This window comes from Mauremys mutica, chromosome 22 (assembly GCF_020497125.1).
Source record: "Mauremys mutica isolate MM-2020 ecotype Southern chromosome 22, ASM2049712v1, whole genome shotgun sequence".
In the NCBI taxonomy this organism is placed as follows: Eukaryota; Metazoa; Chordata; order Testudines; family Geoemydidae; genus Mauremys; species Mauremys mutica.
In genome coordinates this window covers 16,986,028-17,013,405 of record NC_059093.1, presented here as the reverse complement: position 1 = coordinate 17,013,405, position 27,378 = coordinate 16,986,028, and the positions used below count along the sequence as shown (strand labels likewise).

Below are 27,378 nucleotides of genomic sequence, written 5' to 3'. Positions count from 1 at the left end.
GAGTAACCTGAGACCGAACTGGGCTGCATTTAGGCGGACGGGAGATTGAAAGAGGAGACAGACACGTCCTGCTCCCACACCACAGAGATCATCCGGGGCTTCGGACTCACCAGGAGGTGGAAAAAGTGGCAGCAGGGCTGGGTGCAGAGTGAGATGCGCCAGCGTGGAGGCAGCTAAGGGCTGATTGTCTCTCAGAGTGACATGGAGACATGGATTATGGATCAGCAAGGAACTCACCATTTCGAAACCTGCTGAAAATATTTTGCCTTCTCCCAACAGTGGCTTACGGTGAGTACCGTGCTCTGGCTCAGCCAGATCCCTGGGCGACGGCTCCCTTGCAGAGAGAATGGGCTAGGTACATTGCTATGGGCACAGTGGCCCGGTGCCCTGCACCCGTGCGAAGCCAACATGAGCGGCCCCGTGCTGAGCCGGCGGCACTTCGAGCTGGTGTACATGATGACACAAGGCCTGGTCTGACGGATCCAGGGGAGGAAGCAAAGGGTTAATTCCAAATAACCAGTGCGCTCAGCCCCCAGTAGTTAGAGGTAGTTAGGTGTACCAGACTTGGGGCACTGTGCTGGAAAACTCCTCCTGGCTCAGTAGCGCCTCCCCATTATCCACCTCTCCCGGGAGCAAAGGCATACGCAGCACAGATTTCAGCAGGCTCCATTTCTCTGCTGCCGCCCACCCCTCCTCTCGGGGGACGTGTCACTCTCGGTTAAATCGATTCCTCTCCGTCCTTGGCTGGAGGGGCTGCCAACTCCCTGGAACAGATTCCCTTTTGAAAGGCTGAGCTCGGGGGAGTTCCTAGGGGACAGGACCCCACAGCGCAGAACCAGCCCCACGCTTGGCCGCCTCACGAGCCAAACGGGCCGTGCAGTATGAGCTCCCCTCTCACCCTGGCAGGATGCAGCTTGTGGGTGGGGATGACACCCTACAGGGCCAGCCCTGAATACCCTCCAAGTGTAAACGTGGAAGGGCTGGGCCTGGAGCACCGACTGCCGCTCTGTGACCGCCCTGTGTCAAATAGGCTCTTTCTGGGACACCAGTGGCCCCAATTCCCTTTGTGGATCTGGCCCTTGGTCTTTCCTGTTCCCTAGCTGTGTGTTTCCAGGCTCTCGCCCGCTAGGAGAACACAAAACGAGTGTTAAGGGCAAAGTTTTAACTTCTATCCCTTGGGAAAAGGGGGTGACCCTGGCGGCAGCTCCCTAGAGCTCCAGAGAACACTGTTCTCTTATGCTGTCTTCAGCGCCTATTACTGGCACCTCCCAACCGTCCCCACAACGCAGACGGTGCTGTATCCCCATTGAGCAGAGGGGAAGTGATGCACCAAGAGCCTCTTCCGGAGTAGGGAACTGATCCCCGGTCGCCCGAGCCGCAGGCTGCTGCTCTAACCCCGGGCCCATCCTTCCTCTCTCATTCACCCTAGCTCAGCTCCTCCACCCGGGCGATGCGAAGTACGAGGAGCAGGCCGTGCGGGGGGTGCGGCACCGGTCCGTGCAGCTGGCGTGCGGCGACGTGGTCGCGCCCATGGTGGTTTTCTGGAGCTTCACCAAGCTGGGCTCGTTGGTGCCCAGGGCCGTTGCCATCAGCAACGGGATAGAGTCCAAGGTGGAGAAGGCTTCTGCAGCCCTGGGGCAGGTGAGCCTGAGGAACGGCACCCTGGAAGTGAGCGACCTGCAGACGGCTGCCCAAGGGCGCTTCATGTGCCAGGCGATGTTCGAGGAGGACGGCGAGATCAAAGTTGGCTACTTCTACATAGAGCTGGTCGTGCTGGGTAGGTAGCGTGGAGGCCGCGTCACCTCTGGGACTCTCTGAACAAGTATACGGAGGCACCAGTCAGGGTCCCCCATCCCTAAGCCACAGTCCTACTGTGCTCCCTTCTGCAGTGCCCTGTTACAACCCTCGCAGACCCACCCCACCGAGGTGGGGTGCAACCGCAGCAGGCAAACTGAGGCAGAGGGAGGGGAAGTGGGGCGCACCCAGGGTGGGACTAGAATCCAGGGGCCCCGACGCCCAACAATCACCTCCAATCACTGCACACGCACCCCCACGCGTCTGTGCCTCGTATCCCTGCAGGTGACGCTGCCCTTGAAATGGTGCTGCCTGCAAAGATGATGGGAGACGGAAGAGACCCATTTGGTCCCAGCTATTCCACCCTCCCAAGATGTCCCCTGCAATATGTTCCCCGCTGCCTAACCCAGCCTGTCCTTATATTGCGGTAGTGCCTAGGGCCAGGCACTTCTGTGCTAGGTGCTGTACAAACACCAAACAAACAGGCAGTCCTTGCCCCAAAGAGCTTAGTTCTCAATGCCTCCAAAAATAGGACTTCCTCTGCTTCCTTCTGGAGGCTCCTCTCCTGGGGACCCTATGCTACAAGGCCTTGTGTAGCATGGCCAACATTCTCCTCAGTCAGGAGCAACCTGAAGAGAGCCTTTTGGCACAGGGTTGTGTAATGGGAGTGAGTGAGATGGCAGGGCTGCCTGCCCAGCCTTACTGACCTTAACCACAACAGCACAAATCTGCGGGCACAATGGCATTCTCGGCTCTGGGCCCTGGCCTTCTGCGTGCCCTCTGTGCCTGGATCTCACCTGGCTAGAGACTGCCAGGGAGAGAGGGACATCCCCAGGCACCCTGCTGAGCAGAGTGGTGTCCTACGCAGCCACGCCGCAGTCACATTCTGCATCATCACGCCAGCTGGTGCAAAGCAAAGCAGATGTTCTGCTCAGCAATCTAAGCAGGCGCACTTAGACCTCTTGAAATCCAGCTGGAGTTGTGGGTGGAGCTGCAGCATTCTGGCCGAATCCCAGTATTCTTGCCAGCGGGGTTACTGTCGGGGATTTTCTGCCGGACCCGCGAGGGGGTGTATTTCCCACCTTTCCTGGGACACCCAGCAGTTCTCAGCTCCTCCCTGTGCAGTGTGTCTGTTCACATCCACTCTGCTGGCTGGGGATGGATAGACTCCACTGGTAAATACTTCTTGGTTGCTGGGAGATTATCTTCCTGAAGAATGTCCCTCAGGGCCGGGCAGCCACTTCCCGCTGGTATGTCCATGAACTCCAGAGCTCAGGGGCTCGCTGCCGATGGAAGAGCTGTCATCTGTCCAGGGATCAAAGCCCCTTGGCTTTCTCTTCTGTATTAGCTGCATACTCTCATAAAGGCAGAACATTTCATAGATTCATTCAGAGTTTGAGGCCAGAAGGGACTGATTAGATCCCCTAGTTGGACCTCCTGTATATCAAAAGCCAAAGAATTTCAGTCCCATCAGGTGTTTATTCCAGCTCACATCAAAGCCATGTGAGCCAGGTGCTGTTAGGCATCCTTACCACAATCACTGGAGATATAAAAAGGGAGAGATTTGGGACTTCTCAGTCTGTAATTCCAGAGCGAAAACAAACATGGCAACAAGGCAGAGCTGGGAAAATGACTCACTAATCATTCATTGACTGATGGATGGGACACGTCTGCGAATGATTCATTGCCTGCTCCATAGAGGGGGATTATTTACTCATCGGTTGGTGGGAAAAGTCTCTGAATAAACTTCCTGGGAATAGCAACCTGTTCTAGGAATTCTAACACCTGGCATTTGTCTGACGCCTGCCCTGGGAGTACCCTAGAGCACTTTAGGTGTCAGTGAACTGAGCTTGCCCTGGTAAGGAGGGTGAGGATAGCTATTCTCATTTACAGATGGGGAAACTGAGGCGGGGGGAGGTTAGCACCAACATTTTTAATATTAGCCTCTGATTTGGGGTGCTTCAGTTATTTATTGCTGTGGTGGCACCAAGGAGCCCCCCTCATGGCCCAGGGCCCCATGGTGCTAGGTGCTGTACAAACACAGAACAGGAAGACAGTCCCCACCCTGTCTTAGTCTAAGACAAGAATTGGGGGGCCACAGACAGACGGATGGGGAGAGAAAGGAGGCAATATTGGCTAGCACGACCGGCCGTGGGCTCAGCTGGTTGCCAAGTTCTTACAGGCATTACAGCAGAGGAGAGCCCCCGCAGCTCCTACCACTCCATTTGGGATTGTGGAGGCCGAGCAGCTCTGAGAACCAGGCCATGGGTGTGTCGAGCTGGGCACCAAAAAGCAGAGGCCACACACGGCTCTGTCGGCTGAAGCGGCATATTTTAATGGTGGGGGCGGGGTGCTCCCTCGCCCCGGGTCCCCTCTGATCCGAACCGTGCAGAGGTTTTCAATCTGCCCTGGGCACAGAATCAATCGAGTGCAGCATCACACAGTGCCTCCAGCAGCCAAGAACAGAGGCACATGTGCAGCTGTCTCTGAGGCAGCCGTGCCAAGTGACAGAGGCTGGCTCCAGCAAGACAGTCACTCGTAGTGACACAGCAAGTGCTCTCGCTCGAATGGTTCCCAGCCTGCAGCGCCGATGGCTCTGGGGTGGACACTGCTCCTCTGGGCTGCTCTGTAAAACCAAGGGGCTGAGAGTCCACTGGCCAGGCACAAATCAGCCTTGGCATCACCAACTCTATGAGGTCAAAAGTCACGAGGCAAGTGCCCCCCAAATTCATGAGTGGCTTTAAAATCATGAGATTTATACAAAATATGCCGTTTTGATGCTTTTGGGGGAACTTTTTGGCTGTCTTGGGTCATGTTTACGCACTTTTCTCCACAGCCACTTACTTTTTTTCATGCCAGCTGAGCAGCTCGTGTCATCACCTGACTCCAGGAGCTGGGGCTTTAAGAAAAAACACCAAATATCATCAGGCTTATAATAAAATCATGAGAGATGGTATCACAGCATCCAGCCACTGGATTCCTGTGGTACCTGGCAGGGCCACCAGAGTTAGTCACCAACAGACCCACCTAGGGCAGGCATATCCCCAGCACAGATACACATGTGCACTGTGGGGACAGGCCGCTGCCCCTGGAGTAAGTGGAGAATTCTGATCAGGGAACCTTTTGCACCCACTTCGCTCTTGCTCGGCACCACTGTAAATGGCTCCACCAATGCAAAGCAGTGGAGAATCCGGGCCCTGGAGAGGCCTAGACTAACACCCGGATCCAGATATCCCTATTGACAGGAGAGTTACTGCTGGTCCCAGGGCCACTACTGGCGGGCACCGGGTGCTTGTTAGAAGAACTCAGGGCATTTATCGCCAAACCCAGCTCGCCGCTCCCCTGACCCAGAGCTCTCATTGATGTCAGTGGGCATTGGCTCTCCCCCGTGGTGCACCAGTCAGTCAGCGGAGGGCTCTGGTACCTGGCGCTGCGCAGCGCCCGGCAGCCAGGTCATGGGGGTTTGCCGGACCCTGTACAGTTCTCCCCGAGTCAAGGGGTCAGAGCGAGATCCCGAGAGGGCACCATCGGTGGTACAGTGCTCCAGTGCCCAGCACACGTCTTGGCAGGGCAGGATGAGAGGGATTGCTCTCCCCCTTTCCCAGAGGCGGGCCAGGGGAGAGCTGCCCTCCTGCCCCTGCTGCCCCCTCAGGCCAGGGAAGGAAGCCGTGGTCTGATCCTGGAAATGCCTTCCTCGTGTACTCCCCCATCCCCAGCATGCCTGGTCAGGTCCCAGTGCCCTGCTAGCTCCATCTCTGTGGAGGGCAGCCAGCTGGCTCTGGGGCTGGGAGCTGGCCTGCCCCTCTCCTGGCTCTGTGATGAAACCATCTGGGCAGCTCCCCCGTAGACTCTGGGCTCCAGCAGGCTTCGGAGGGCGAGTGCTGCAGCTGGCCTGCCTGGCCCTGCACCCCAGCTCATCAGCACCAGGGCCTGGACACGCTGCCATCCAGTTCAATCCTTCGAAAACAGTGGGCGGCTGGGAAGCCTTAATCTTCTTCCCTCTCCCCATCACCTGTCCAACCTCTCACTGCCTCCTTCCCCCAGCAACTCATGGCTCCCTGGCCCCTCTGACCTCCTCCCCACCCCGTCCTGCCTCAGCTATCTCTGTGCCCCCCCAGAGCCTTTCTCTGCAGGACTGTCCTGCCCCCTCCTGCTGCCCCACCTCCCTCTGATCTGCCGTCTATGCTGAATGATCATCCCAGACAACGCTGCATTGGGAGCAGCTTCCATCGTGGGGGGATGACCGACCCCGCCGCTTTACGGCTCCCTAGAACCTTCCCTCTGTCTCTAGCAATTCGTTAGAGTGGGTCTGAAGGGCACAGCAGAAAAATCACATGCTTGGGAGTGTAATGGGCGAGCTTCTAATAGCAAGGGCTGGCTTGGAAAAGAACGGAGCAGGTCGTAATGGAAGGGATTAGCATGAAAGGAATGGCTTGGCTGAGATGGGACTGGAGCCAGCTGGATGGAGAGCATGGGGGTGGGGGCATGGTGACGAGGGCTGGCATGGGGCGGTTTGGAGCGGATTGGACGGGGAACGGGGCAGAGTGCATCCGAAGAGGCTGCAGCGGGTGAGCTCGCATCCGAGCTGTGTGTTTGGTCTCCCCTAGTTCCCGTTCCGAAGCCCTTCCTGCAGATGACCGACTCTACGCCGGTGGAAGGCGCGGCGGTGACGATGACGTGTGCGGTGAAGGAGGGGACGCCCCCCATCGAGTACTCCTGGCACCGGCACACCAACAGGGAGGGTGCGGTGGCTGTCGCGGAAGCTGCCGGCGGGCTGCTGAACCTGACGGCGGCTAACCGGACTCACATGGGCTGGTACGCCTGCACGGCCCACAACGAGGTCAACAGCCAGACCAGCGACAGGATGTATCTCGACGTCATTTGTAGGTGACCTGCAGGCAGGAGCAAACGTCCTGCCCCTCTGCTTTGCTGTACACGCCCCCCCCTCCAGGCCCGATCCTGCCAGCTGCCGGGTGCCCGTAACCCCTACCAAGGCCAGTGGGAACTGGGGTTCTCAGCACCTCCTAAAGAGCATCCCCGGAGAACATAACCAGGGCTTCCGGACTCTCTTCCTCCCAGCCCAGAATCCTTTGTGCTGCCTTCCCAGGCACCCCTGGGCACATGGCCCAAGCAGCAGCCCAGCTGCCCCGGTGTCTGACAAGGACCGAGGATTTGGAATGGAAATATGATTATGATCCCCCCAGAAAACAACTGCTGGCAACCACTTTGGGGGTCATAACCCCATCCCTGCCCTCAGCATTAGGGGGTCAGAGTGGACCCCCCCTGCCATTCCTGGGCTACAGAGCCCCACGTCCTATTCTTGGATCAAAAAGATTCAGATAAACGATCCAGCTGCTGGACGGTCATCTGAACAGAGCCCCTCCCCTTCCTGCCATCAGCCAGGTGCTAACCACCTCCTATTTCATTCTGCAGATGGCCCTGATGAACCCGTGATCAACGTTGAGCCGTTTGCTATTAACCAGAACGGCTTCTCAGCTAACGAGCAGGAGGAGGTGATCCTGACCTGCCTGGCCCCTTCCAACCCGCCCAGCCACTACGTCTGGTTTTACAACAGCTCCCAGATCTACTCTGGCCAGAAGTATGTGATAGCCAAGATCTCCCGGACTCAGACGGGCACCTACACCTGCCTGGCCCAAAACGCACTCCTCAACACGCGCACGCAGACCACCATCATCCTCACCGTCTACTGTAAGTGCGTCCCTCCCCATGGCTGGGCACGCGGCCATCTGGGTATGCGCTCTCTCTGGCATGTGCAGCGGCATCCCCCGTCTGGTCCCATCCTCTCTGTCCTCTGCATTTCCCTCCCTTACTTCCCTTCTTTGATTCTCATGGTCACCCGTTAGCTAAAGAGGTACCAGGAAGCTAGGGAAGAGCTCTTCAAGCCTGAGAGCAGGCAGTTTAAGGCTCATGAGAAGAACGGAGAGGTTTCCACCTCTGTTGGTCCCGAGTGATCCAGACCAAGCAGGGACCCAGCCTTTGTGAGAGCAGAATAGCCTCTTCCACGGGACCAGTATCACTCAGGGCTTAGCACCTCGGGATGGAAGGGAGGCAGTGTTGTGACATCGATGGTGTGTGTGGCCTAAGGCAGCTGTTGTGTTCTTTCTGGTCGGGCTCCTCCAGCTGGGCCGGCGGGGCTGTGGGGCAGCAGAGACGGGCTGTGTAAGTGATCCAGAGGCAGGTCGTCTAGCAGATGATCACAAAGAGAGAATGTTTGCTCACAGCCGTGGCGAGCACAGCAGTAAACATCTGTGCGCATGGTTCCACTCGGTTTGGATCTCCAGCTTAGGCTGCTGTGCGGTGGTGCACGAGGACCTGGAGAGTGAGCTGCTGGGAGAGACACTGGGCCTAGTGATGACGGCGACTGGGGAGTGGAAATGCGTAAGAGAGCTGAATTCCCTGCTAAATCCTGAGCCGGTAGCTTTGTTCCTCACAACATCCGCCTGCTCCCCCTTCATTTAGACCAGGTGTCAAGCCCTCCAAACCCTTTCCAAGCAGAGCCAGCCATTCGAGGGGCCAGATTTCTGGGAGAGGCCACTGGACACATTCCAAGATATTGATGGGGTGGATCACTGGCAGCTGGGGAGGTTGGGATGGAGGAACTGTAATGGGGGGCTGGAGGGGATCTTGGCAGGTGGGGTTGGGGGCTTGTCACAAGGTGAGCAGGGGGATTTGGGCAGATCAGCGAGCTGGAAGGACTGGTCAGGGGGACTGGGTGGATTCTGGCAGCTGGAAAGCGTCACTCGAGGGGGTGAGGGTGCTGGAGGGTTGTGGCAGCTGGGGGAGGGGTTGACTCTAGTCAACAACTGGCACTGAAACTGTGACACTTGCAAAGCTGGCACCTGCCTGAAAAATCGGTGTCAGGTCACGCTGTGTCCAAATGTCTCTGGCTCCGCACAGCGGGGGAGACATCTTGGAGACTGTCCCCGGCGCGCCAGAGCGTCTCAGAGCCGCTGGGTTGCTGTCCCGTCCCCGGCACACCAGAGTGTCTCAGAGCCACTGGGTCGGTATCCCGTCCCCGGCACACCAGAGTGTCTCAGAGCTGCTGGGTCGTTGTCCCGTCCCCGGCACACCAGAGCGTCTCAGAGCCGCTGGGTTGCTGTCCCGTCCCCGGCACACCAGAGTGTCTCAGAGCCACTGGGTCGATATCCCGTCCCCGGCACACCAGAGTGTCTCAGAGCTGCTGGGTTGCTGTCCCGTCCCCGGCACACCAGAGAATCTCAGAGCTGCTGGGTTGCTGTCCCGTCCCCGGCACACCAGAGCATCTCAGAGCCAGTGGGTCGATATCCCATACCCGGCACACCAGAGTGTCTCAGAGCCAGTGGGTCGATATCCCATACCCGGCACACCAGAGTGTCTCAGAGCTGCTGGGTTGCTGTCCCATCCCCGGCACACCAGAGAATCTCAGAGCCACTGGGTTGCTGTCCCGTCCCCGGCACACCAGAGCATCTCAGAGCCACTGGGTCGCTGTCCCGTCCCCGGCACACCAGAGCGTCTCAGAGCCGCTGGGTTGCTGCCCATCCCCAGCTTGCTGCTTTCTGCCCTCTGCAAGCTCCAAAGATCCTGGGTGTCACTGGGTTGAGGCCACAGCTACCCCGCCTAGGGTACAAACCACCATTCCAGTGAGGGGGCAGCCTTTACAGAAGAGGGGCCACACGCCTGCCCTGCCCCTCCCTCACACTGGCGCTGGCTCAGGCGCCTTGCTGGGGAGCAGTCTCGTGGTACCAGAGGGACAGCAACGTGCCCAAGGGAGCTCGACCTCTGCTCTCCATCGGCTGCTCTTGCTCCTCACGTTCCCACCTTAGCACTGACGGCGGCCAGGGCCCGCCCAGCACGTCTTGGGCTCAGCGATCCAAACCCACGTCGCAGGCCGCCGAGTACCCTGTGCTCTCCCTGCTCCTCTCCGTTGCTCCTACGCGCTTCGCCAGGGAGCTGGCCCCATTGGGAACAGCCCACAGAGCCACACGGGCAGAGCTGCCCCGTGGTCCCTGACTCCCTGGCCCCAGTGCATCTCCTGCGCATGGCAGCCCCAGGCAGCAGGCCGTGTGTTCTTCCCGGTGTTGCTAACTCCTCTTGCTGTTGATACAATCTTTGCCCCACGCACAGATCTGCCCGAGGGGAAGCCCAGCTGCACACCAGTCCCTGCTGCCAATTTCCGGGACATTGCTCTGCAGTGTTCGTGGCCTGGCGGGTTCCCCCCCGCGCGGCTGCGGTGGGTGAGAGCTGGCCGGGAAGCAGACGCTGCAGCGTCCTACTCCAATGCTACCAGAATCCAGCGAGGGGTGGACGTCCAGAACGGCAGCTCGTACACCTGCCTGGCCTCCCACCCAGCGCTCAGAGAGGATGCTGTCTGCACCACCACTGTGTGTAAGTACCCTCACACTGCCCCCTCAGTGCCGCCCAGGAAGAGAAACACCAGGTCCAGTGCTCTGCCCCCTGAGAACCCACGCCAGCATATGGAGATGGAGTCTCCAGCTGGCGGGTAGAAACAAGGCCGATGCTGTGGAAAGCAGCTCTCCTAACAAGGGTGCAGTTCCTCCCTGCTTACTGTAAGGCCTCAAGTGGCCATTCAGGGCTCCAGGGGCCTGGGTAGATGGCACCATTCATCTGGCAACAGGGAACTACATGGGTACTGCATGGCTGCAGCGCTGTGACATGGCTAGTGAAGGTGACTTGTGTAGGAGCTCGCCTTGCTCTGACTCTCATTCCCAGAGCGGAAAGAGGAATAAGGTGCTGATGCCCCCAGTGCAAACACTGGCCCTACAGGTGAGACGGCTGCAGCGTCAGGACCCCGTGCAGCCACGAGATTAACTCTCCAGGCTCATCTGTATTCCAGAACCACTTCGCTCTGGAGGGGTTTTGTTTGTGAGGTGCCTGTAGGCCATGAAATCACATCCAGGGCCTGCAAAACCCCATCGCGGTGCCAAGTCACATCATGTCCCGGTGACGGCTTTGCTCAATGGGATGATGTCGCTCATCCCATCCCGTCACGATGAACCAACCCAGCATCATGACATAAATGTCCAAGGGGCGCTTGTGCCTGACTAAGAAGACGGGCCTGGCAGGCCGTGCTGGTCCAGTGGAAGCAGACACAGGTGGTGCAAACCCCAGAGAGTGCTGTGGTCAGCAAGCTAGCCCAGCACCCGGGGGCTCAGGACTCCCATGGGAGGTGCAGGGAGGTCTCCAGGGGTGTGGAGGAGTGTTAGGGATGTTGGCATGTTTTCTCCTGGTTCCTTCATGGCCTGGTCTCTCTAACGGGCTGGAGAGCCTGTGGGACTGTACCTTAGCGTGCCCGCTCGGGCATGGGTTTTTAAGAACCCTTTCCCACATGCGTGTGGCTGAGACTTTGGTGTCTTGGCAACTGTCCCAGCTTTAGACCTGATTCTCCTCTCACTCACACGGATGTAAGTCCATGGAGCTCCCCACAGGGCCAGCGAGTGCTGGTTCTCTGGGGTATTTACCACATGAGGCCCAGAGTTTGTATGTCAGAGGTTCTGGGGCAGAAAATGCCCTTTGGGGCATTTGGAAACACCCAACTCTTCCCAGTTTATGTGGGGAGAGCAGAGACCTGGGGACACGCATGATGGGACGTGCAGCGTCTCCACCAGGTGAGATGTGGGCAGGGATGCTTGTCTCTAAGATGCTGCTGTCTCTGTCCCCCAGGGGTCCCCGTGGGGAACCCCACCTGTTCTGCCATGGCTACGAAGCAGAACGAGTTTCTCATGCTGTCCTGCGACTGGGCGGGAGGCCTGCCCCGTGTCACACTCTGGTGGAGAGACTGGCGGAACCGCGTGCTGGGCGGCTTGAAACCATCCAGCAACATCTACGTCATGCAGTCCAACAGCACCCTCGGGGGCAAGGAGTTCACGTGCATCGCAGCCCACCCTCTGCAGGCCAGAGCCACGGAGTGCCTTGTCCGGCTGGGTAAGCAGGCCGGCTGCCACCCGCCGGGGCCGCAGGGACTCGTGGGCCATGTAACTGCTGGCAAAGCAAGTGTGGGGAGTGCGGGTGGGACGTGGCACCAGTTCTGCAGTTCCTGGAGCCCTGACCGAGAGGCAGATTCCACAGCTTCACGGCTTGGCTGGAGTGACCCCCGTGCAGGCCAGCAACAGGGAAAATCCAGGCCGGGTCTGGCTCATGAACGCTCTTGTGGACAGCTGGCTGAAGAGCGTCCCCAGGCATGTGTCGGAGCCCCAAGCGGGGACCAGGCGCCATGTCCGCCCTTCACTGGCTCATGGCGAATGTTGTGTGAGCGACAAACCTCACCGGCTCCCGAGCCTCAGTGCTCAAAGTGGCCAGAAAAAAGTGGGGGGGCTCTGAAAGTGACATTACATCTGCCTCCCTCTCGCCCCACCTTCCGCCCCAGCCACAGCTCGGCTCCTCCTGCAGTTCCGGGGGCTCTTTACCCACCTCCCCAGGCCTGGAGGAGGCTGCAGCAAGTCCCCTGTGCCCCCTCCCAGCCCAGATGCTGGAGGGGAAGGCGGGAGGGACGGAGAAGTTCTCCCACTGCTCACAGGGAGGGAAGGGGGATGAAGGGACAGAGCTGCCCTGAACTGCTGGACCCTCTCTGCTCCCTGTCACCCCTCCTGGGAAAATGGGGTCCGCTCCTGAGGGAGGGGGCAAAGCTCTGGCTGCCCCCTACAGCTGCTCCACCCCACTGCTCACAGGCAGGGCAGGGGGCTGAGGCGGGTTCCAGGACAAGGCTTCTTGAGCTGGCAGATGGGGGAACTGTGCCCCGATGCCAGGCGCACTCAGCGCAAATGCTAGGGGAGGCGGCCCTGGTGGGTGGTCTGTGTGCATGCAGGAATGGCCTCGTGGGCTCCCATGGCCGTCGTCTTGGTGATTCCTGACTCAGAGCCCTTGGTTTGCAGCCCACAGCGGTCCTCACAAGGGGCCAGTAGTCCTCACTCTGCCTTCAGTGACACCTGTGCCCATTAGGGTTGCCAGGCATCCGGTGTTCAACGGGACCCGGGTGGCTCCTGTCAGCACGGCTGACCGGGTCATTAAAAGTGTGGTCGGTGGCGCAGCGGGGCTAAGGCAGGCTCCCTGTCTGCTGTAGCTCTGCGCAGCTCCCAGAAGCGGCTGGCATTTCGCTCCGGCTCCTAGGCAAGGGCGTGGCCATGGGGGGTCTGCGCACTGCCTCCATCCCGAGTGCTGGCTCTGCAGATCCCATTGGCCAGGAACCATGGCCAATGGGAGCTGCGGGGGCAGGGCCTGCAGGTGGGGGCAGTGCACAGAGCCACCTGGCCATGCCTCCGCCGAGGGTCCGCAGGGACATGCTGTACCCCCAGCCAGAGCCATCACCCCCCTGCACCCCAACCCTTTGCCCCAGTCCAGAGCCCCCTTCCACACTCTGAACCCCTCATTTCTGGCCCCAGCCCAGAGCTCACACCGCCAGCTGGACCCCTCACCCCCTCCTGCACCCCAACCCCCTGCCACAGTTCAAAGCCCCCAGCCTCTCACACTCTGACCCCTTGCCCCCACCCCCCCCCAGCCCAGAGCCCCCTCCTGCATCCCACACCCCTCCAAGGCCCCTGCCTCAGCCCAGTGAAAATGAGCAAGTGAGCGAGGGTCGGGGAGAGCAAGGGGGAATGGAGTGAAGTGGGGGCAGGGCCTCGGGGGAAGGAACAGGGCCTGGGGGAAGGGGCTGGGCAAGGGTGTTTGGTTTTCTGCAATCAGAAATTTGGCAACCCTTGTACAGTCCCCCCGTCATCACCAGGGGCGCTCAGGGGTTGTGGCGGGCAGTATTTGGCCTTGCACTGGAACTGCAAATTAGTTACCAAGCCTGGTGATGATGCATGAGCTGGAATAGACCCTGGCTCCCCTCCCTGAGCTGGGCCGCCCTGCGGGGCTCACGGGACAGACCCCGGCTCCCCTCCCCGGGCTCCCTGCGGGGCTCACGGGACAGGCCCCGGCTCCCCTCCCCGGGCTCCCTGCGGGGCTCACGGGACAGGCCCCGGCTCCCCTCCCCGGGCTCCCTGCGGGGCTCACGGGACAGACCCCGGCTCCCCTCCCCGGCGCCCTGCGGGGCTCACGGGACAGGTCCCGGCTCCCCTCCCCGGGCTCCCTGCGGGGCTCACGGGACAGGCCCCGGCTCCCCTCCCCGGGCGCCCTGTGGGGCTCGCGGGACAGACCCCGGCTCCCCTCCCCCAGAGCCCTGCGGGGCTCGCGGGACAGACCCCGGCTCCCCTCCCTGGGCTCCCTGCGGGGCTCGCGGGACAGGCCCCGGCTCCCCTCCCCGGGCTCCCTGCGGGGCTCGCGGGACAGGCCCCGGCTCCCCTCCCCGGGATATCTGCGGGGCTCGCGGGACAGACCCCGGCTCCCCACCCCGGGATCCCTGCGGGGCTCACGGGACAGGCCCCGGCTCTGTTGAGGGTGAGGTGCCCTGACTGGGCACTGCTCTCACTGCAATGCCCCCCGTCTCTCTCTCTCTGGACAGATGTTCCCAAGCTGGCGGCCGAGCGCACCGAGGTGTTGCTGTTCGAGGGCGGCGAGGTCCAGCTGGCCTGCGCGCTGCAGGGCCCCCACCTGGGCTCCGAAGTGTTCTGGTTCAACAACAAGCACCAGGTGATCCGGCCGGACGCTGCGAGGTACAGGCTGCAGCAGGGCGACGCTTGGTTCAACCTGACCATCCGGGACACCGAGTGGATGAGGGACAGCGGCACCTACCACTGCGCGGCCGTGAACGCCGTGGGAAACGCCACCGTCCCCATCAGGCTCCGCGTGAAGAGTACGGCGGGGCAGGGCGGGTGCTCATGGGAACCACACGGGGGTGGGGGGGACAAACGGGGGCTTGGCAGAGTTTAGAAGGAAGCAGGTAGGAGTGTGCTGGGAAGGAGAAGTGGATGAGGAGGACTGGGGGCCCCATAGCAAGGGCTGGGGGGCAGAGGAAATGGATGGAGGGGGTCTGATGGGGTCCACCAGGAGTGGGGAGGAGGGGAGGTGGGTAGGGAGTTTGGTGGGGCCCACATGGGGTGTGGAGGGAAGGGAAGTGGAGATGAGGGTTAAGGGTGTGCTGGGGAACGTGTGGGCAGGAGGTTTAGTCATGGGCATGTTCTCAATGCGGATTGGTAGAAGCCTATCAATGGCGGGATGGGAGGGAGCTCGAGAGATCGTCCAGAACAGCCCCTGCACTGAGGCAGGACTAAGTATAATTTAGACCATCCCTGACAGGAGTTTTTCCAACCTGCTCTTAAAACCCCCCCGACGATGGAGATTCCACAACCTCCCTGGGCAATTTATTCCGGTGCTTAGCTACCCTGACAGGAAATTTTTCCTAATGTCTTAAACCGCCCTTGCTGCAATTTAAGCTCATTGCGTCCTGTCCTATCCTCAGAGGTTAAGGAGAACAATTTTTCTCCCTCTTCCTTGTAACAACCTTTTACGTACTCGAAAACTCTTCTCCAGACTAAACAAACCCACTTCTTTCAATCTTTCCTCACACGTCATGGTGTCTAGACCTTTCATCATTTTTGTTGCTCTTCTCTGGACTTTCTCCAATGTGGCCACATCTTTCCTGAAATGTGGCGCCCAGAACTGGACACAATACTCCAGCTGAGGCCTAATCAGCGTGGAGTACAGCGGAAGAATGACTTCTCATGCCTTGCTTACAACACTCCGGCTAATACATCCCAGAATGATGATTGCTTTTTTTGCAACTGCATTACACTGTTGACTCATATGTAGGTTGTGGTCCACGCTGACCCCCAGATCCCTTTCCTAGGCAGTCATTTCCCATTTTGTATGTGTGCAACTGGTGGTTCCTTCTTAAGTGCAGTACTTTGCATTTGTCCTTATTGAATTTCATCCTATTTACTTCAGAAGGTTGGATAAACACGTTATGCAGCCCTGGGCTCCGCAGACACCATGGGGTGAACTCCTAGGGGTTCCTGTTTCATTCACCCCCTTGGTTTCTATGACACTGAGTGAGGTCATGTGGGACTCTGGCAAACCCCAGGCTCTGGGGACTGGGCTGAGGCTGGTTTCACTCCAGGTGGGGGAGGCAGGTGCAGCCCTTTATTACCTGACTGGCCAGTTGTACCCTGAATACAGTGAGAGAGGAAGGGAAGGAGCATGTGTGTGAGAACAGGTGTGAAAGATGAGGGGTCTTTATGCATGTGTGTGGTGATGTGCAGGTGCCCGGTATCTGTTTGAGGTGTACAGGGGATGTGTGTGTGTGTGTGTGTGTGTGTGAGCAGCATGGGGTCGTGTGTGTGTGTGTGCGAGGTTGTTTCTTTGGGTGTGTGTGTGTGTGAGAGCAGAATGGGGTCGGGAGTGAGATTGTCTCTTTGGGTGCTTGTGTGTGTGTGTGTGTGTGTGAGCAGCATAGGGTCGGGGGGTGAGGTTTTCTCTCTTGGTGCGTGTGTGTGTGTGAGCAGCATGGGGTTGGAGGGGTGAGGTTGTCTCTCTGGGTGCATGTGTATGTGTGTGTGAGAGAGAGCAGCATGGGGTCAGTGAGGTTGTCTCTCTGGGTGCGTGTGTATGTGTGTGTGGGGGTGAGCAGCATGGGGTCATGGGGGAGGTTGTCTCTCTGGGTGCGCGTGTGTGTGTGAGCAGCATGGGGTCAGGGGGGTGAGGTTTTCTCTCTAGGTGCGCGTGTGTGTGTGTGTGTGTGTGTGTGTGTGTGTGTGAGAGAGAGAGAGAGAGAGAGAGAGAGCAGCATGGGGTCAGGGGGGTGAGGTTGTCTCTGAGTGTGTGTGTGTGTGTGAGATCAGCATGGGATCAGAGGGGTGAGGTTGTCTCTGAGTGTGTGTGTGTGTGTGTGTGTGCGTGTGTGTGTGAGCAGCATGGGATCAGAGGGGTGAGGTTGTCTCTGAGTGTGTGTGTGTGTGTGAGATCAGCATGGGATCAGAGGGGTGAGGTTGTCTGTGTGTGTGTGCGTGTGTGTGTGAGCAGCATGGGATCAGAGGGGTGAGGTTGTCTCTCTGGGTGCACCACTGACACGCTCCCTACCCCCTGCAGAGTACCCGACGCCCCCCAACGTGACGATCAGCAAGCTGATGTACACCCGGCAGCGCACCGAGGTGCAGCTGGAGTGGGTGACGCAGGGCTCGGGGAACCTGACCGGCTTCGTCGTCCAAAGGCAAGAAGCAAAGAAATCCTCGCTGGGCCCGTCCCGGTCGGCAGCCCGGGCCTGGGAGACGGTGGCCAGTGACATAGAACCTGACATCCGGGACCACAGGGTGGGCGGCCTGGACCCGGCGGTGGTGTATGCCTTCCGCATCCTGGCTGTCAACCACCGCACCACCGGGCACCCGTCCGAGGGGAAGACCCCAGGTGAAGTGACTAGGCCCTAGACTCCGGCTGGGCTCCACTCTGGGGGCAGGAGTGGGGGATCCCCTACTGCAGCGGCTGCCCACCGTCCACGTGTCCAGAACCCCACTCCCTCTCCCAGGGCTGGGCCTGTGTGGGGCGATGTGTGGGGGGGGTCTGTTGGGGTGTGAGTGAGGTGGAGCGAGGATGCTGGGCTGTAGCGAATGGCAGGTGTATCTCTGTCCTGTTCCAGCTAGACAGGTAGGACCAAGCCCCATTTATTCACCCAGCCCCTTTAGGATTCTTGTCACATTGGGATGAAGGGCCTGGAAAGCAGCCAGCTCCCAGGGCCATGTCCCTCCCTGAGTGTGAATCACAGCAAACAGGACAGGGCTGTGTGACGCTGGCACGGCTGGACAGAGCCCCACAAGCAAGACTGGGCCAGAGGTGAGTAGGTCTTTAGCACAGTTGGATTGTGGGGGTATAGATTGGTGTGATTGCATAGGGGTGTAGGGGATGGTGTCATTGTGTTGGGGTGTAGGCGGATGTTGTGATTGCATTGGGGTGTAGGGGATGATGCATTATGATGTAGGGAATGGTGTCATTGTACTGGGGTGCAGAGGATGGTGTCATTGTATCAGGGTGTAGGGGATGGTGTCATTGTGTTGGGGTGTAGGGGATGTTGTGATTGCACTGGGGTGTAGGGGACGGTGTTGTATTGGGGTGTAGGGGATAATGTATTATGATGTAGGAAATGGTGTCATTGTACTGGTGTAGGGGATAGCGTTGTATTGGGCTGTAGGGGATGGTGTCATTGTCTCGGGGTGCAGAGGATGGTGTGCTGGAAGACCAACTAGCATTGCCACATCATGCAGGGAATGTTTTCAAGTGTTCGTAGTGGAGCTGAACAAAACTGCTCACAGAACCTGAACACTGGGCCCTGCTGGTGCAGTGGAAGACGGCTGGGACAAGGGTGTTGTGAGTTGGGAGTGCAGGGTATTGGTAGTGCAGTGCGGAGGATTCCAGGCGTGGAAGGGCTATGGGTGCTGGATTGAGGAGCATTGGCAGTAACTTTGTCTGTTTATTCAGCTATGAGCTTGGAGAGAAGTGCAGCATTGTACTCAAATCCCACCCAGCATCACAATCCCAGAATCTGAGAAGCTGAGTGCATTTTTATCAACTGATGAGCAGTGGCCTGTAAGCATTAGGTTTCAGAGTTAACACACTGAGGCAGTAGGAGCAGGTCACACCTCCTTTACAGCTACTGGGCCTGACTCTGTTCTCACTCACGGCTGATCAGAAGTATTCCACCTAACTTCCTGCAGTGTGTGAGATCAGAGTGGGACCCGAGGGTTTTCTGTCCGCAGACTCATTCAGACCATGCTACAGCACGTTCGCACTTTGAAGTTTTCTTTGCAGACAGGGGGAGCCAGAACCAGATTTGTCCCCAAATTGAAGGTTAAATTCTGCCGCACTGTTAGAGCCATTGGTGAGACGCTGGTGAGGTGCAGTGGCCAGGCCTGGCTCGCGCCAGTCCTGCTAAGTGCCCACCCCGAATTTACAGAACAGGAATTCTCTGCCCTGAGAGAGGCAGGCAGGAGGCACAATACCAGAGTCAAGGGCAACCTATGGACCGTTCCTTGGGTACCAAAGGGATCTTGGATTATAGAATGGATTAGATGCTTAACTGTGGGGATTTGTGCTCATATGCAGTGTTGAAGAGACGGTAAGGAAGACATTCCCCTTTCAGGGCAGGCTGCCTGGGAGCTTGGGCACCTTGGCCCAGATCAGCAAAGGTATTTAGGCTCCTAAATTGTCAGTGGAAGTTAGGAGTCTAAATAGCTTTGTGGATCTCGCCCCTGCTGCTTCCTGTGGAGCAGGGAGTCAGCTGGGTAACCCCATGGCCCATTTCCTGTGACTGCAGGCAGGGTGCTTGCACTGGGCCATGGTCCTTTCCCACCCTCACTTCCTGTGCGTTAGTGGGGAGCTCTGGCCTCGGCAGTTTCAATCAGGCATAGACTGATCACCAACCAGGTCTGAATCCACCATGGCCCCCTCTGAGAGATAGAGGAGATCACCCACCTCTGTGCTCCCGAGAGACCTCCGGCTGGCTGCCAACAGCCAAAGAGCTGAGCAGCTTCCACCAAAATGAGCTCTCCTGGCTCCTGCTGGAATTGCTGTTATGGAGCGAGAGGGGCCTGGTTCGGGTCTCCACTTATGGAAAAGTCATATGGAATTTAGTGGGAAATGCCACCCTGTCCATAGGCTTATTGAGCCTCCCTGTGGGGTTTGAGGAAGACTATCACTGCTCTAGGCTTCACCTTCTCGTGCATTCTGGAGGGGAATTTCTATGGGAAAATAGAGATTTCCTCCCTATTAGGTCCACAGGACTTATCCACTGGGAAACGTACCGGGTGCAGAAACCCCAAGTCCAGCCACCAGAGAGGGACTCCGATAACTGCTGTCATCTGGCTGGCTCATGAGCAGAGGCCCAAGGAACACCCCCTGGGTCTGTTGGTGCCATTTGGCTCATGGGGCACTTCTGTGGCAGCAAAAGATTTCCCTGGAGTGGCAGGTGGGACCAGTGGGACATTATCAGCCCCCCCGCTTATCTGCTACATTTTGCTGCAATCCAGTACCCATCCCTCCCGGACACCCCGTCTCCTCAGGACAGCATCAAGAGGGATTGGAAGCGTGAACGTCCCTGGCTGGTCCTGGATGGAGACTGAGGGGGTGTCTCTTGAGCATGGTTCTGCTCTGCAGGGCAGGAGTAACAGCTGCCGGGAGTCACCGAACTGCCCTGCCGCTTGGATGGGCTCGGTTAGAAAGGGCTGTCCGGTTACCATGGAAAGGAGCAGCTCTAGCAACAGGATCCGCCCTGTGCGCGTCATCACCCAGCGAGAGTTAGGCCTGATGATGCAATGCTGCTAGCGTGCGATTTCATTGACCAAGTGCTGATGACCTGCTGGAGTGCTGGTGCGGGGAAATCTCGGCATGGTTCAGCTCTTGTGAAACTCAGTAGCTGTCTGCCTAACTCCTTTCTAGGATAACAAGAGGCCCAGGGCAAGAGGGTGCTAGGTCTGAAATGGTGTCAGCATGACCAGAACGAACCCCCCGCTGCTCCTTCCTCTTCCCATGCCTCTTCCGGGGTCCCTCTGTGCCTCCTTTTGCTGTTCCTGCCTCTCCGTTTGCCTCCTGCATGGCCCAGTCTGCTGTATCCCCCCAGCTGACCCTGATGCATGAGTTGCCAGGAGTGGGTGTCAATTCCTAGCGGTGCTGTGCCGTCTGATCTGGAGGGGACCCCATCTCTGAAGACTTCAGTGTGATTGTCACTTCTGTTCCCCATCATCTCATTATCCTAATTGCACGGTTTCCTGCAGAGGATTATCCTTCCCAGGGAAGCACTCCCCACCCTCTCGCTCCAGATGTCACTGCACAGCCCCAAGCAGTCACTCTGCTCACTTGTTTACTTGTCACTGTTAGCCCTGGCTGCGATTCGGGTTGGTTTCACTCACTGCTGCTGTCTCTGCGACACACCGGAATCCACGCTGCATTCGATCCAATAGGGGATACAACGTAGGGTGACCAGAAAGCAAATCTGAAAAATCGGGACAGGGGGTGAGGGGTAATATGAGCCTATATAAGAAAAAGACCCAAAATCGGGACTGTCCCTATAATATCGGAACATCTGGTCACTCTAATACAACAGGAGGATGCTCTGAGTCACATTTTCACAGAGGAAGCTACTCCAATTTGGCTTCATTATTTATACGACTGGCTTGAAATTCCTGGAAAATGACTTCTCTTTAAAGTGCGATTCACTCCTGAAAAATGACTAAAATGGTCCCTTCTCTTTGCTGGCTGGGAAAAGATTCGTTTTCCCCTGCAAAAATTTTCAACAAAAAAAGTGTTTGTTTTCACTGAACTTTTCCTTAACATTTGGCTGGTTTTTTGGGGGGTGGGGTGGGGTCATCAAAAAACCAAAAAAAGTCTCCGTTTTTGGCATTGACATTTTCAGTTAAAGCCCTACAATTTCTGATGGAAACGGGGATGTCCACCAAACGATTTCCATCTTCACTGGGAAGCCATTTTTCATCAATTAAAAAGTCTCAGCGAAAACTTTTCAAGCAAGTCTGCCCCCTGTGTGCACAAGAGTTGGATCTGCTGACTTTAGGGACCAAAACAGCTGATTACTTGTAGTGCCATAGCACCTAGGCACCCTCGGCATGGACCGCGCCTAATTGTCCTAGGTGCTGTACAACCCATAGAGCAAAAAGACAGCCCCTGTCTCCTTGAGTATAGCTCTGCTGAGCTGGCTTGGCCTGAAGGCCCTGCCATGCAGAACCAGCCCAGCACCAGGAGAGGCAGCTGAGGTGTGGTCCGTCCTGGGCAGCATGGACAAGACCCTTCGTTATGTCCCAATTGGTTGAGTTTTGGAGCCAGTCAGTGGGCCTTGACCTTGCTGAGGTCACAATGTGGCCTGCAGAATCTCCAATACAAAGAGAGAGATGGGGCGAACTCAGTGTGACCCTCAGATCCCAGGCTGAGTCGGCAGGGATGTCAGCAAACCCCCTTTTCCCCCGGGCACTGAGCACCTTTAGGGAGCCCCGTGATGCCCTTTTCAGACAGAGACGCATTTTAAAACCTGCTTCAAGGGCGTTTCTCTGAACAGCTCCCCAAGGGGTGCCGCTAGTGGACACTAGCTGAGCACCGATCTTCACCGATGTCACTGGCGGCAGTGATCCATGGACATGGAAAAACCAGGGTGTTTGGGCCTTTTCCGCTGCCTTTCACGGGAGGGACTCAAAACACTTTCTGAACATTAAAGCACCCAACACCCCTGCCAGGCAGGTAAGTGTCATTGTCTAGATGGGGAAACTGAGGCACAAATTATTCAGTAGCAGAGCTGGGGATAAAACCCAGGGGTCCTGACCAGCTCAGCACTGTGAACACTGGCTAGCCCATTCTCAAATCCCTGGGGGATCGCTGCACAGCCATGGCTGCTGTTAAAACAAGCCCTGCCCGGCTTAGATGGCGTTGATGGTAAGACGTAGAATGAGAAAGAAATTTGCCCCAGGTTAACCAGGGGGCATCTGAGTTGAGAGCTGAACTCAGGTTCCCATGAGGCTCCGGACCGCGCCTGAACCACACGCCCCTCCTTCCTTCCTAGCACTGGACGTGACTCCTCTACAAAAACCGAGGAAGAAATGGGTGGATTTTCTTGCCCATCTGTGTGTGTTTGGATTTGATCCAGTGGGTCAGTTAAATCGGGGCCGGTCTCTCTACTCAGAAGGGAGTGTACAAGCGGTGGAAAGTTTTCTGTTGCGGTTGTTTAATGCTCAGCGCTGGCCCTGCCACGCACAGAAAGATCGACCCCGCCCAGAGGACGTGGGTGGCGGGTATCATATGCCAGGGGAGGTGAAGCCTCCCCTAACCCAGGCTGTGGCCCCGCCCACACTTCCCCCCAAGACCCCGCCCTCGCTCCCCCTCTCCCCCAAAGCCAGCGGGGGCTCAGTTTGGGCCAGTGGCCCGGGGCTCAGGGCAATTTGGCTGGGACTCTTCCAGCCATGGGAGGGAGGGAGGGAGGGGGACTCGGGGCTCTGGCGGGTGAGGGGGGCGGATGGGGTGGGGTAGCAGCCGGGCTTCTAGCAGAAGGGGTGGGTCCCGGGGGGTGTCTAGCCTCCCCAAAGGGCGGGAGGGGGTTTCACGCACCGCCCATGCCGGCAGAGCTTCCAAACTGCAGCCAAAATCAAAATCTTCCTCCTGTGGCAGGCGCCAGGGCCGGTGGCTGTTCTGCTGACGGCTCCCTTTGCTGCACTCACGTTCCCCCCGCTGCAGAACAGGCTGGGCTGGGCACCACTGGCCGAGGCCTTTCCGTGGCTGTGCCTGCCGGGGCCCCAAGCCAGGGCAGCCCCTTCCTCAGCATGTGGCTTCGGCCCCTACCGACGGCTGGTGGGCCTGGTTCACCCCGGGAATCTGCCACTGGCCTGACCTTACGCCAAGTGGAATCTGGCCCATGGAGAGACCCATCTTCAGCACTGCAGCCCTTCCCCTCCCTGCTCCACAGTGGAGCATCCTCCCAACCAGGGCTGAGCTCATCAACCAGCTAGGAGAGAGGTGGCCACCTGGGCTGGGCTTGTGGCCACTTAGCCACGTCAACGCTGTCCCTGGGCCTGCCCCGGATCGGAGCTGTTCTCGGTGGTGAAAATTGTTGCCAAAACTGGGCAGCAGCTTGCAGTGGCCCCCAGCCCCAACTGTCGGAGCCAAAGGCCACGAGTGAGGCGGGGGTGGATCAGAGCTCCAAGAGGAGGAAATATTTGGGTTTAGATGCCCCAATTTGGAGTGGGGCTGCCCTGACTCCAGGAGGGCCATTAGAACTTGCTCCAGTGGTTACAGCACAGGCCTGGGGTCCAGGACGCCTGGGTTCTAGTCCCTGCTCTGCAGCTGACTCACTACATGGCCTTGGTCAGCTCCCTTTGCCACTGTGTGTTTAGTTGCCCCCCTGTCCAATGAGGGTAACAGCATCTTCCGCGCACAGTGCGACCGGGGCAGGGGCAGTAATCGCCTCCCTTTGGCTTTGTGTCACACAGCAAGCTCTGGGCACTGCTGCTGGCCGAGCCGGGGGACTCCTGTGTGTCTGTGTTAACAACCCCTTGTGAGCTGCTCTGAGATACATGAGGGGTGAGAGCTGGGGAGCCAGGGGGTCTGCACAGGGGGCTGTGTGGCCCTCGCCTGGAGAGCAGGTCCCTGTCTCTAGCAGGCTCCTCCTGCAGGGCTCCCCAGCTCGAGCTGCGTGGTACTGAACCCCGGCCTGCTTTCTCTTCCAGCCGACCCCCCTTTCAACGCCTACCCTGCCGTGATAGGTGCTGCAGTGGCAGGGATGGTCGTGGCGGCGGTTGCCTCTCTGCTGGCGTTTCAGTACATTGTCCGGAACCGGGACAACAACCCACGTGAGTGCGGGGGAGACCGGGGCCCCTTCTCGCTGCCCCTGGGGCCGTTCCGATCAGGGGAAGAAGGCGCAGCAGAGAGCACAGGGCTAGAACATGGGGAATGCCCACATAGCACAGCTAGACTGGGACCCAGCCGATGGTGCCTGGTGCTGCAGTGACGGATACACCCTGAACGCTTTAGACTGGGAGGCAGAGGTGGGTTAGGACGGACAGCATGTCAGGCGGAGGTGGGTTAGGATGGACATCGTGCCAGGCGGAGGTGGATTAGGAAGGACAGCGTGTCAGGCGGAGGTGGGTTAGGATGGACAGCGTGCCAGGCAGTGGTGGGTTAGGATGGACAGCGTGCCAGGCGGAGGTGGGTTAGGAAGGACAGCGTGTCAGGCAGAGGTGGGTTAGGATGGACAGCGTGCCAGGCAGTGGTGGGTTAGGATGGACAGTGTGCCAGGCGGAGGTGGGTTAGGAAGGACAGCGTGTCAGGTGGAGGTGGGTTAGGAAGGACAACGTGTCAGGCGGACGTTGGACAGCGTGCCAGGTGGAGGTGGGTTAGGAAGGACAGCGTGTCAGGTGGAGGTGGGTTAGGACGGACAGCATGCCAGGCAGTGGTGGGTTAGGAAGGACAGCGTGCCAGGCAGAGGTGGGTTAGGAAGGACAGCGTGTCAGGCGGAGGTGGGTTAAGAAGGACAGCATACCAGGCAGTGGTGGGTTAGGAAGGACAGCGTGTCAGGCGGAGGTGGGTTAGGAAGGACAGCGTGCCAGGCGGAGGTGGGTTAAGAAGGACAGCATACCAGGCAGTGGTGGGTTAGGAAGGACAGCGTGTCAGGCGGAGGTGGGTTAGGAAGGACAGCGTGCCAGGCGGAGGTGGGTTAGGAAGGACAGCATACCAGGCAGTGGTGGGTTAGGAAGGACAGCGTGTCAGGCGGAGGTGGGTTAAGAAGGACAGCGTGTCAGGCGGAGGTGGGTTAGGAAGGACAGCGTGCCAGGCGGAGAGCTGCTCAGAAGGGCAGAGAGCTGGCAGTCCTGAGCCAATGGCTCAACCCTCTCTGCAGTTTGGGGTGTCGGGTGCAGGAGCCGATGTCAATGAGTATGAAAGTGAATTAACCTCCTCATCCTGTGGCCAGAGTGCCCAGCGCAAAGGTTTTGCTGCTGCTGGCAGGGACGGCTGGGTTGTTAGCACAGGGCTGTGCGTGAACATTTCCTCTGGTGCTGCTCAGCAGAGAGGGCCTGCCACTGCCCCGGGCCTGGCCTGGGTTAAGCACATTCATGTTGGAGCCCCAGGTCAGGCTGGGCTGGGGGACGGTGCTTTGGGATCTAGCGCTAGGAGCGGCTCTTACCCTGTTATCTCCTTGTGTTGTTCCCCAGGGCTGCACGACCTGCTCTTCGGCATGTAAGTGTCCTGGCACAGCCATCCCCTCCCTCAGCTGTGAGCAGACACCCTGGCCCTCCACAGCCGCTCCCCCCCGGCCACCCTCCCCTCCCGGGACTACCCCGCTGATCACGCTCTTATCCCCGAGCTGCCTCAGGGGGAGCTCCGAGAGCTCGGGGCCCTGTGGTGCCCGACGCGGACCCCCCAGGGGCTCGAGACGGGGCGCTCCAGGCCAGATCCTCAAAGGTGCTTAGGCTTCAGACTTGCACTGAAATCAATGGACCTGCTCCCAAGAGCCAAAAGCCAGGCCAGACAAACAGCGTGTCACGAGGGTAGCCCCAGTGTTCCCTTGGCACCCGCCCCCCCACCTCCTTCCCCACGGCTCAATTTGCCTTTCCTCCCCCCCACCCTCCTGCTGGCCAGACGCTCCCTTCATACACATCCGGGGGCTTGTTTCCATGGCTCCCTAGCTCTGTGCGCAGTGCCCGCCATGACCCCTGGCGCCTGCTGGGTGGTCTGTGAGGAACGGTTTTAGGCACGTTCCCCCCCTTGTCCCCAGGGCTGGCCCTGAGGCTCACGAGCACATCAGCACTCCAGAAGACGCTGAGACGGCCGCAGGCGTGGCAGAGGCTGAGACGGGCGGAGAGCTTGGGGGCACATCCCCCCCGGTCGGGGAGGCATCAGCAGGTAACTGGGGCACAAGTGCAGCTGATACGACAGTGAGGGGCCCTGACCTTTCTTCCTGACCCTGCAAATGACTGACTGGCTTGTGCCCTGGAGCATGAGGGTTTATCTCCCTTGTTTATGGCAGTAGTGTGCAGGCCTACTGGGCGGGGCAGGGCGGGGTGGGGGCAGTTAGGGCGGGCTAGGGGTGTTCCTGGAGGACCCTGGTGGGCTTACAGTGCTCACCCAGGACCATTTGCTGTCTGGAGCTCCCAGCTCTCAGTGATTTGCTGTGTCTCTCTCCCTTTTGCAGAGTGTCACCCAGAGCCCCCTACATCCACCCAGGAGGTTCCCCCAGCTCCAGATCTCGCCGCTGACGACCCTCCGGTCAATGTCACAATCACAGTGACTGCGACACCGTGAATCCCAGCCGGCCCCCATCAGACCCATTCAGCACCCCTGCCCCGCAAGAAGGGCTGCAGTCGGGGGAGGGGAAGGGGATCTGGCATTTACAGGGCCCCTTCAGGGACTGGCATTGCCAGACTGTCAGGGTGCGGCTGAGAAGAAAACGGCCCCTGGGTACGATGCCCCAGAGGGCAGGAGCCAACGTACCAACGCAGGGCCTGGAAGGAGGCTTCGCCGTGGGGCTTGGAATCCGCTGGGATTTCGGCCCTTTCTCCCCATCCCCCACCCCATAGCGATTAGCAGGGTGGCACTTTCCCGTGCGGCTTAACTCGCTCCTCTGTGCCCAGCGCTGAGCTCTGCAGGCAGGACAGAGCCCGGGGAGCTGGCCGGTGACTTGCAGTCGCTGCTCCCCTCTCTGACACAAGGGAGCGGGTTCGGCTGGAGTGAACAGGAGCAGCAGTCTTGTCTAGAGCAAGGCGGGGGACACACGCTGCAAACAAGGGGATGTGGGGGCGCCAGGCTGGATTCGGGCCCCTGCAGCAAGGCACAGTTCCCTGCAAGCAACTCCTCCACGGCTCGGCCCACAGCTTGGGCTCGATGGGCAGCAGGGAGGGGGCTGAGCCTGGGGTAGCTTATCTCGCTTGCCCACTGGCATACGCTGGCCTGGTATAAGCACTGGCTTCTACACCTTAACTCTCCTGGTGTAGCTAATGTGGCCAAACCGTCTAGTGGAGCCAGCCCTTAGGTAGCAAGCCCTCGGGTATTTCTTGGCTTTCCCAGTCTTTTAACAGCCCACCTTCCCAGCCTCCTCTGGCCAGCAGAAAGTCGCAGAAAAGCCCCCCCCCCCCCGTGTCTTTCCCATTCACCCGCTGCAGTCAGGCCATGCATTCAGTAATAAAGTGGTAGCTCATCAGTCGCACGTTCCCGCATCCT

General features: G+C 58.8%; 1 protein-coding gene across 1 annotated transcript; it reads left to right on the top strand.

The window, feature by feature from the left end:
• Positions 1–209: 209 nt before the first annotated feature.
• Positions 210–27,314, top strand: VSIG10L2 (V-set and immunoglobulin domain containing 10 like 2). Its single transcript, XM_044996732.1, has 12 exons — positions 210–288; positions 1,430–1,777; positions 6,402–6,677; positions 7,228–7,503; positions 9,919–10,179; positions 11,476–11,736; positions 14,252–14,542; positions 16,774–17,088; positions 23,892–24,014; positions 25,374–25,398; positions 25,937–26,064; positions 26,354–27,314. The coding sequence occupies exons 1-12, from the start codon at positions 210–212 to the stop codon at positions 26,461–26,463; spliced, it is 2,493 nt and encodes an 830-aa protein (XP_044852667.1). The 3' UTR covers positions 26,464–27,314.
• The last annotated feature ends 64 nt before the right edge of the window (positions 27,315–27,378 follow it).